At 37.3% G+C, this 9,293-nt stretch overlaps 1 protein-coding gene and 1 non-coding gene across 2 annotated transcripts; both read left to right on the forward strand.

The window, feature by feature from the left end:
• Positions 1 to 882: 882 nt before the first annotated feature.
• Positions 883 to 1,074, forward strand: LOC131072235 (U2 spliceosomal RNA). The gene has a single exon (XR_009112675.1). It is a non-coding gene; the product is annotated as a U2 spliceosomal RNA (small nuclear RNA).
• Positions 1,075 to 1,080: 6 nt separating this feature from the next.
• On the forward strand, positions 1,081 to 7,509 carry LOC131072232 (dynamin-related protein 5A). The gene is made up of 9 exons (XM_058008345.2): positions 1,081 to 1,564; positions 2,078 to 2,269; positions 3,782 to 3,988; positions 4,069 to 4,334; positions 4,646 to 4,808; positions 4,927 to 5,154; positions 5,251 to 5,446; positions 6,021 to 6,720; positions 6,929 to 7,509. The coding sequence occupies exons 1-9, from the start codon at positions 1,220 to 1,222 to the stop codon at positions 7,113 to 7,115; spliced, it is 2,484 nt and encodes an 827-aa protein (XP_057864328.2). The 5' UTR covers positions 1,081 to 1,219; the 3' UTR covers positions 7,116 to 7,509.
• The last annotated feature ends 1,784 nt before the right edge of the window (positions 7,510 to 9,293 follow it).

A 9,293-nucleotide genomic window follows, 5' to 3' on the forward strand; every position in this document is an offset into this window, starting at 1 on the left:
TAGATGATGATTGAGATGCTTATCTATTTTTTATGAGACATTTGACAACTTTGACCCTGTAGTTTACTTAATGGCATGATTAGAATAAGAGGTTCCAAGTTATGAACATCTAATCCAATCCATGTGATACAACCTCTTAAAAACCACCATTATCACTGAAAGGTTCATGTCATGTGGTTTGGTACTCTGTTGACCCTTGTTATGTGGTATTTACCACATCTTGGTTTGTCATTGATGTATCCTCCTAAACATGTTCACATTCCACTTGATCTTGTTTCCTAAAGAGGGTAGTTGAAAAGCATGGTGAGGCTAGGTTCAAGGCAAGATAAGAAGACCTAGATTTTCTTGGTAGAAGTCATACCTCTTTCTCAATGAGTATGATTTTACTATCATGTTACACAAGAAATGTAAATGCAAGAAGCCTAGTGAATTGGTGTAGATGAAAAGATAAAGTGCTTTTGAATTGCAATTTTTTTTGTGTGCAATTTCGTATAGATTCTACTTGATTGTTAATGAGCTAAGAATATCTATAAATATATGTCCTTAATTTCTCAATTCAAAGTTACTGGTGCATAGGTCAAATGTACAATAATTAATTTTCCATAAAGGTCGTTATAGAGCACGAAATGTGGAATTTATATATTGTTAAATAAATTATGACATCCTATACGATTAAGAGACTTAAATATATAAACTAATCCAAACCAATATAATATGTAAAATATGATTCAACTAATAAATTGTAGTCACCAACTAAATTGAACACCACAACGATAAGAATTATATACATTTTTATTGATGCCCTCTAATACTTTTATGGACCTTTTGGCCAAAATCAAGAGTAATATGTTTTTATTAATGCATTTTTATTGACGCCCTCTAATACCTTTCTTGGCCTTTTGGTCAAGATCAAGAGTAGTATGTTTTTATCAGTTTAATATCTAATACAAATACAATTTATTCAACAAAAAATAAACTTTAGACAAGGAATATTCAAATTCCTACTAGATTCCTATGGAAGTAAACTGCTCAAGGGGCGTCTCTCACCGGCTGGATCGGTTGCTTCCAACGGCTCATCGCATTCAAAATTCAAAATTAAAACCCTCAGGTTTCAAGCCGCTCGACTTGATTACATGAATGTATGTTTTAAAGAAGAGCAGAGCCAGCCTTTTCTCAAACTGAATGGTCATCGGTATAGCTCGAATCGAATTGAATAAGGATGAATATAAGCAGGCAAGTCACACCAAGGGCGAAGGCAAAGCAAGGATTGGGCGAGCAGAAATCAGAGGCACAATACATGGATGGCTTGTATGCGTCGGCGGAATCGAGATCGCGGTTGGAAGCGTACAATCGGCTGCAGGCGAGCGCCGTGGCCTTTGGAGAGAAGCTCCCAATTCCTGAGATCGTGGTGGTTGGTGGCCAGTCCGATGGTAAGAGCTCCCTGTTGGAAGCACTTCTGGGCTTCAGGTTCAATGTCCGAGAGGTCGAAATGGGCACCCGGAGGCCTCTTATGCTCCAAATGGTGCACGATCCTTCTGCGCTTGAGCCACGCTGCCGCTTTCAGGTCTTTTTTAACCTCTTTATGGATTTCTTCCCTTAGGCTTAGATGCCACAACCAGGAAATATTTCTTCCTATCAAATTCATATCTCTGGACTTTAATCCTGCCTGATTTCTTGGGAGTACATGGAATCCAGGATGTTGAATCCAATTTTTTAACTAATTTCATTATTTTATCTTTACCTCTCCCCGATTTACACTTAGGTTTCCGTTATGGCCTTAGATACTACAAACCAGTTGAATGCACTCTTTTATGCACTCTATCACATTTACTGGTGAGTTGGACTTGGGTCTCTGTTATGTAAGCCCTTCTGTTTTTATAACCTGGTTTAATCACTTTCCTAACATTTAGGAATTTCGTTCACTTGCCAATTAGCTTTGTTTTAGGTTTTTATTCAATATTAGATATGCAATAGCACTGTCTATTGTAGAATCCTTTCGGTTGATCGTTAGTAAAGTTTGAGGTATTATATGTGTCTAGGGTTTATGGTGAATTTTGACGGTTTGTATTTGTTTCAGGATGAAGATTCTGATGACTACGGAGCACCTGTTATAATGGCTTCTGCTGTTGCAGACACCATCAAAGGTAGAACAGAGGAGCACTTGAAGAAAATCCGAGCTGCAGTTTCTGCAAAGCCTATTGTGATGCGAGCAGAATATGCCCATTGCCCCAACTTAACCATCATCGACACTCCTGGATTTGTTCTCAAGGTAACTTTATTTTTTGCAATTCTATTTACATCCTCTGACTGTTTATTGTGTGCAAACAACCTGTTTTACTCACACTCCTTTCCCTGTTCTTGCATTTGGCTATGAAACCCAATCAAGTAGCCCACAATCTCTTGCTAGGTTGGCATGTCTGAGACAATTGGGCTATGCTTCTTTGTAGAGCTGGAGTGATTCCTCTAGACACGTGTGGATCCAATTTGCAACCTAATAAGTGCGAGTTAGTGATTTGACCCCAAACCTCTACTCAGCTCAAAATTCCTTAAATTCCGCGTTCCTTTTAATATTCATCTTTAGACAAATTGCTAATTTCTCAACTGTGATACGTCCTGTTATATTTTGATTTTCACAGTTTATGTTTACATATCAAAGAGTACAGATTTATGCCAACGTAGGAGAGAATATTCTCTTTCCTATTGTGAAACATAATCTTGTCCAAAAAAAGTTACCGATGCCTACCCAAAAACCAAGGGCAATGACTATCCAGGGTACTAAAATGCAATATGCAACTCTGTATATGTGCGTCTTGTGATTCACAGCTCAGTTTATATCCCGGAGATTTATTAGACTGGATTCCCGTGCATTGATCGCAATTTAGTGCTGTGGGCATTAGGAACAGTTGAAAAGGAGGGTTTTGTCTGCTTACAATAATTTGTAGATTTGAAGAAAAGGGCAGCAGGCCTTTTGCACCATTATCCTTTGCTGCAGCAATCAAACTAATAAGTTGTGGTATTTGCCATGGAGAGAGACTGACAGAGAATGCGTAGACATTTCTAAACTTAAGGTTTATGTCTAAGGGATAAGCCTAAGAAGTTTTTGCACAGTTAAAAGTGGAAATCACTATAAAATCAGATTTGAAAGTTCTGTTGCCATAGATTTTGAAAATCATGTATTTCCATTGTTGTTTACTTCGAGAATGTTAAATAATTAATTTCTGTTTGCTAACAATGCTCTAGTAGTATTTATGGATCACACTCTATGCTATGCTGTCAGCAGTGTTTATATTGTAAATCATTTAAGCAATAGCCAAGAATATTAGGTCTTCTGTCATTATATTTTCTATGTCCATTTGAAAGGATCTGTACTTGTGAAAAATGCTTAGCGAAGTACATATTTTCTAATGATGACCAGGAGACATCTTCATACTCTAATGAAACACAGGACTTCTAATTTCTGGCTATGCTTTTCTTTTAAAAGTAAGAATTTATGTTTCTGTTTTGCTTAGATTTCAAGTATATAACATATAGAAATAAGTATTCTAGGTCTTTTTTTTTTCTATTTATAATCAATACTTAAATAGCATAAGCTTACCAATCATTATAGGAAGACATTTCTGTATGTACCTTGTTAAGTAGCCATCTTTTTGACACTATAGGCGTACCTATACTAAATTTTTTGCTTAGTGATCGATGTTGTTTTTGCACTGTTTTAGTGTGTTCTGTTGGACAAAATTGTGCCAGTTTCTTACTGTCTGAATCCTTTTTCGGTTTTTGATAGGCAAAGAAGGGTGAACCAGATAGCACACCGGAGGATATTTTATCTATGGTAAAGGCTTTGGCAGCACCTCCACACCGTCTACTTTTGTTTCTTCAACAGAGTAGCGTGGAATGGTGCTCTTCACTTTGGTTGGACACAGTTCGTGCCGTTGATCCCACGTTGAGACGTACCATTGTGGTTGTCTCAAAATTTGATAATCGTCTCAAGGTAAACCAAGTTTTACCAGTTTTTAATGTCTCATCCCGGAAAGACTATAGATAAAAGAATAACTCTATTGTTTTCCACAGGAATTTGGAGAAAGATGGGAGGTAGATCGGTATCTCAGTGCCAATGGCTATCTTGGTGAGAGGACCAAACCATTCTTTGTGGCTTTACCCAAAGATAAAGGGTCTATTACAAATGAAGAGTTTCGTACTCAAATTTCTCATGTGGATGCTGAAGTCATTCAATATCTAAAAGAGAGTGTCATTGGGGGATATGATGAAGAAAATTTCGGGTCATACATTGGTTTTAGAAACTTGAGATTTTACTTGGAAAATGAACTTCAGCGCAGGTATTTTTCAAATATGTTGAAGAAAATGCAATAGCAATTAACGAAAAGTTAAATGTAATGGAACTGAGTTATTATTTACGAGTTTATATATTAACACATTGGGAAAATAACATGATGTGAAATGGATGGTTTTACAGGTAAACGACCCAAGTATCTGTTAAAATGTGTTGAATAGGTTTACAGAACTATGCAATATCAATAAAATGTAAAAGTTTTCGAACTCGAGAAGGAATTCGAGATGCATTATACTTATTGGTAGAGAAGAAGAGATCATATCTAATACAACTTTCACATCTGGTTTTTGGTTACAGATATAGAGAAGCTGCTCCTGCAACACTTGCACTTCTTGAACAACGTTGCAGTGAAGTGGCAGCTGAAGTAGACAGAATTAATGCAAAACTGCAATCAGTTTCTGATGTGGCTTCGCTGAGGAGATCTGCCATGATACACGCAGCTGCCATTGCTAGACATGTGGTATGCTCTAACCTTGGATTTGTATTTCCCCGAGAACAATATGTGGAAACTGACAAAAAATTCTTTGATACACTATATGGTATAAAGCTGATATAAGTTTTATGTGGTAACTATGAAGGGTGAGCTTATAGATGGAGCTGCAGATCCAGACCCAGAGGAATGGGGAAGAACAACTGATGAAGAAAGGTCAGAGAGTGGTGTTGGTCAGTGGCCTGGTCTGACTGGGGATGTTAAACCTGCAAATGCTAGCTTGAAGCTGCATGGAGGAGCTGCCTTTGAGAGGGTGATGTATGAATTTCGATGTGCAACTTGCTCCATAGAATGCCCACCAGTTTCAAGAGAGAAGGTAATTAACTGAATTTCTATAGCCTTCGCATTCAGTTTTAATATATGGTTCTATTGGATCGATCACATACAGTTCTTTTTTGTCACTGTTGAACAGGTTGCTAATATTTTGCTTGCAAATTCTGGTAGAGGAGGTGGGGGAGTTGGGTCAGCTGCGGCGGCAGGAATAGCTCGTGCAGCTGCTCGTTCTTGGTTGGCTCCCATGTTAGATGCAGCTTGTGGTCGCCTTGCTTTTGTTCTCAGAAGCCTATTTGATCTAGCTGTTGAGCGAAAAAATATCGAAGACTCTTCAGGTGGTGTGACATCTTTGTTATCTTCAAATTGCTATATTTGTTTTAGATTGTGAATGCCATTTTAAAGTTACCAAATTATTTATATCTCTATTAGGCCCTGCATATCTCCACATTTAGTTATTTTCATAGTCTGAAATATTTGCAAGGTTCATACTGTGCCTGAATAGAGAATAAACTTGGCATATCTTTTCATCCTTTTATGTATTGCACACATACAAAAACTTTAATCTATGCAGAGCCATGGTTTCCATAAATTCTTTTTTCCTATCTTACATGACAAGTATTTTGCAATTGTTTTACTGTCATTATGGTGTAAATTACTTTAATTCTCATATTATGTTTTCCGCCTAACCAAAGAACACGTTTATAATAACCAATCTATTGCTCCATTTTGGCACCTATCGAACATACCACAGTAGATTTAATTGACTAAATTTATTATTCAACCAATTTTTACTTGTTTGAATCCATCAGTGTGCTCTATCCTTTTTATATCTTTGGTTCTATTCTTGCACTCTGTTTTTTTATGGCAAAATGGCACTATGCTAAGGTTCCTGCTCTTGGATATATATAGTTGAAGGAAGCACTGCCGGTGTTGGTGGCTATATTGCTTTTAATGCTGCTCTTAGGCGTGCATATGATCGTTTCATCCACAGTCTGACAAAGAAATGCAAGGAGCTTGTGAGGCACCATTTGGATTCTGTTACAAGTCCATACTCTCAGATTTGTGGAATAGACAGTTTTGGGTTTGTTGGCATTGGGGTTTCAACTGCAGGGTATAAGGTACACCGTCCTATGTTCCTGGATCTTTCTGAAGGCTTGGGATGTTTGGAAGAAGAGGGCTTCAATGAGGGAAACGAAAATATTGCCCCAGAAGGGCAATGTCAAGAAACACCAAATAAAGGCTCTGGTGTGCCAAGAGATCCACTCAGAGAAAGTCAAATGACAGTTCCAGAGACACCATCTCCAGAATTGCCGAGCAGTGAAATATGTGCAGCAAAGAAAAAGGATTATGCAATTGCTAGTGGACGTATTGGTATTGCAGTTGGAGTAGGGGCTGAAGTAGGAGGGCGAAAGAGGGCAATAGCGTCAGCAGCTAATGACCGTGCAGGTCAGAATAAGGAGCCTAAGCACGGATTGTTTGGGGAGAAGAGCTCTAAATCAGCATATACAGAAGTTTGTTCTCTGGCTGCCCAGCATTTTGGAAGGATACGTGAAGCCCTTATAGACCGTAGCGTGCCATCCACTCTGAATGCTGGTTTTCTGACTCCCTGGTACTTCAGACCTTCATTTCTTTTTTCAAGTACACTGTACTTAATGCCAAATACATCATTCTCCTCATTTTCCTAGCTGTTGTGTATTTGTCCATCATTTTTTAAAAGAAAAGAACCACATTTCAACTCTTTTTTGTAATTGTCTCCTGTATACCTTTTCAATTTTGTGCACCACTGAAAGTTGTTTTGTTGCATTGTTTTGATGCAGCCGAGACAGATTAGTGGTGACACTAGGACTGGAGCTGTTTGCTGTAACAGATGAAACATTTATGGATATGTTTGTGGCTCCCGGTGCTGTGGATCAGCTTCAGAATGAACTACAAACTACACAAAAGCGTCACAAGACATTGCAATCCTGCTTGAATGAGTTTAGAAATCTTGCTCGTGTATTATGAACATTTATTAGAATTGTAAGCCATCACATCAATGCTCATATGACATCCAGAACTTGTGGATGCCTCGCTTTACAGTGTAGCTGCATGACTCCAATTATTTGTTATAGGACTTCTGTGAACTGGCTGTGGATTTCCTGGTGGAACACAACATTCATTTCAGCAATTTGATCACCAATGAATTACGATCTTCAAAGTATAAATATAGCATTCAACTTAGCTATTTTACATTTGAAGGAACGAGTAACTATGTGCTGGGCAACAAAGAAAAAGAAGATCCTAAGGATGAAGTTACATCTGCGACTTATTGTATTAATAGATCTCAAGTCTCAACATTTTAATATGTAATTTTATGGGATTCTAGAAGCCAAAAATTGCTAAATTGATTATTTTTTAAGAGACGCTTCACAATGTAGTTTTCTTCAATTCCTTTTCATTTGTTCAAGGTTTACAATGTGCTTATTTGCAGGAAATATCCATTTTTCTTGCTACACAGATAACTGGATCTTTCATGGAATGCAAGATGACAATACCAATGGATTCACTCAGGTAGCAGGCAGGGTATTGTATAATAGATAATGTTCTCAAAACAGTATGCCAAGAGATATGTAAAAAAAACTCAGTAGTGGCTCAGATCTTGGGCAATTTTCTCTACTTGCACTGAGAACATAATAATTAGAAATAACTTATAAAATATGGAAACAAAAATGAATGATTTGTCATTTCAGTTTGGTTCTGAACAATGGACACAAGCTCTCTGGACATGTAAATGCACTACTCTGGCAATTTAATTCCTAACAAGTGGGTTTTAGGTACCAATGCATTACAGCGATACTCCCTAATACTCCCTATTTGTTGGATCTGTTACAGCTCTTCATTTAAATCCTCCACATACCACTCACCATCAAAATGTACGAGACAAAAGACCCCTGATCATTTTATTTCATAAATTGGTGAATATACATTTTGGAGACAACTGTGACAGAACATAAATTCTTTTCTATAATCTGGTAAGAAAATTACTACAACAGTCTTTCATTTACAAATCAAAACTTCATCTTAACACTAAGACACAATAGTTGTACAAAGAAAAACTTCTGTCGAAGAACTATTTCTAGAATCCCCCTAGAATGAAAGGAAATTCCAACATAAAGAAAGGAGAGGAGCCCTAAAAAAACTGGTCTGAAGTTGACACTTGGCATCGTCAGCATCTTTGGATCTGCAGCAGGTGGCATCAAAGAATATTCTTTTCTCGCTCCAGTTTCCTTATCCATCTGCACCTTTGGCAACTGAAATTTTGTCTTTTCCTCTTCATGCTTTATTGCCGTGAAATATTTTACCTTGGCGAAAACCACTTAATCACTCCTGGAGAAAGCTTGCTTAGTTGGCATTTCAAATCCCATCCAACCATACATATTTGTCAAATATTTCCATCTTTGCTTTAAAATTCATTTACAATATTAATCCATTAGCATTTTGACCCACAAAAAGTTCTTTACTCTCCCTTGCATTCACCCTTACTCTTCAAAGGTTCATCCGTGACAGGGAGATCTTTGGAAGAAATATTAACAATCTCATCTTGATCAAGGGTATCCTCATGAGTAGGAACGATTTGGGGAGGGGAAGGGGAAGGGGAAGTGTTATTAAGGGATTTGTCAATCATATTATCTCCTTTAACCAAGGTACTCTCACCAGGGAGAAACAAATTAAGAGAAGAATAATCAACATCATCATTCAATGGTTCATCCCAAATAAGGAGATCATTGAGAGAAGTATCAACTAGCAATTGCACCTTGGTGTGCAATGGGTACGCCGAGGAGATGTAGAAGGTAAAATAGAAAATTTATGGTATATTTTTGCATGTATTTGTGTATTACATGAGGTCAATAGGTAAGTATTTAACAAATAATGTTGTTTGTGTAATAAATTTTTTAATGGAGAATTCATAGCTTCAAATCAATCATGCATCCACTTACATGGATCCAAACATGATTGAAGAAAAACCTTTGAATTAGGAAGATAATTAGGCTCCATTACAACTATGGTCTTATAAAGATAGAGAGGAAGATAGAGATGGATTTGGAGAGGGAGAAAAATATGAAGAGGATAGGGAGAGATAAAAATAGAGAGAGGAGAGAGGGATAAATAGAGTTGGAAAGAAAAAAATATAGTGATGTGGAG

The sequence above is a fragment of the Cryptomeria japonica genome, chromosome 6 (genome assembly GCF_030272615.1).
Source record: "Cryptomeria japonica chromosome 6, Sugi_1.0, whole genome shotgun sequence".
Taxonomy (NCBI): domain Eukaryota; kingdom Viridiplantae; phylum Streptophyta; class Pinopsida; order Cupressales; family Cupressaceae; genus Cryptomeria; species Cryptomeria japonica.

What these genes read in the sequence shown, in the direction of transcription:
- LOC131072232 (XM_058008345.2), top strand. Translation starts at nt 1,220, where the DNA reads ATGAATATAAGCAGGCAAGTCACACCAAGGGCGAAGGCAAAGCAAGGA. An exon ending in AGCCACGCTGCCGCTTTCAG is followed by an intron (nt 1,565 to 2,077) that starts GTCTTTTTTAAC and finishes TATTTGTTTCAG; the next exon opens with GATGAAGATTCTGATGACTA. An exon ending in CTGCCATTGCTAGACATGTG is followed by an intron (nt 4,809 to 4,926) that starts GTATGCTCTAAC and finishes GTAACTATGAAG; the next exon opens with GGTGAGCTTATAGATGGAGC.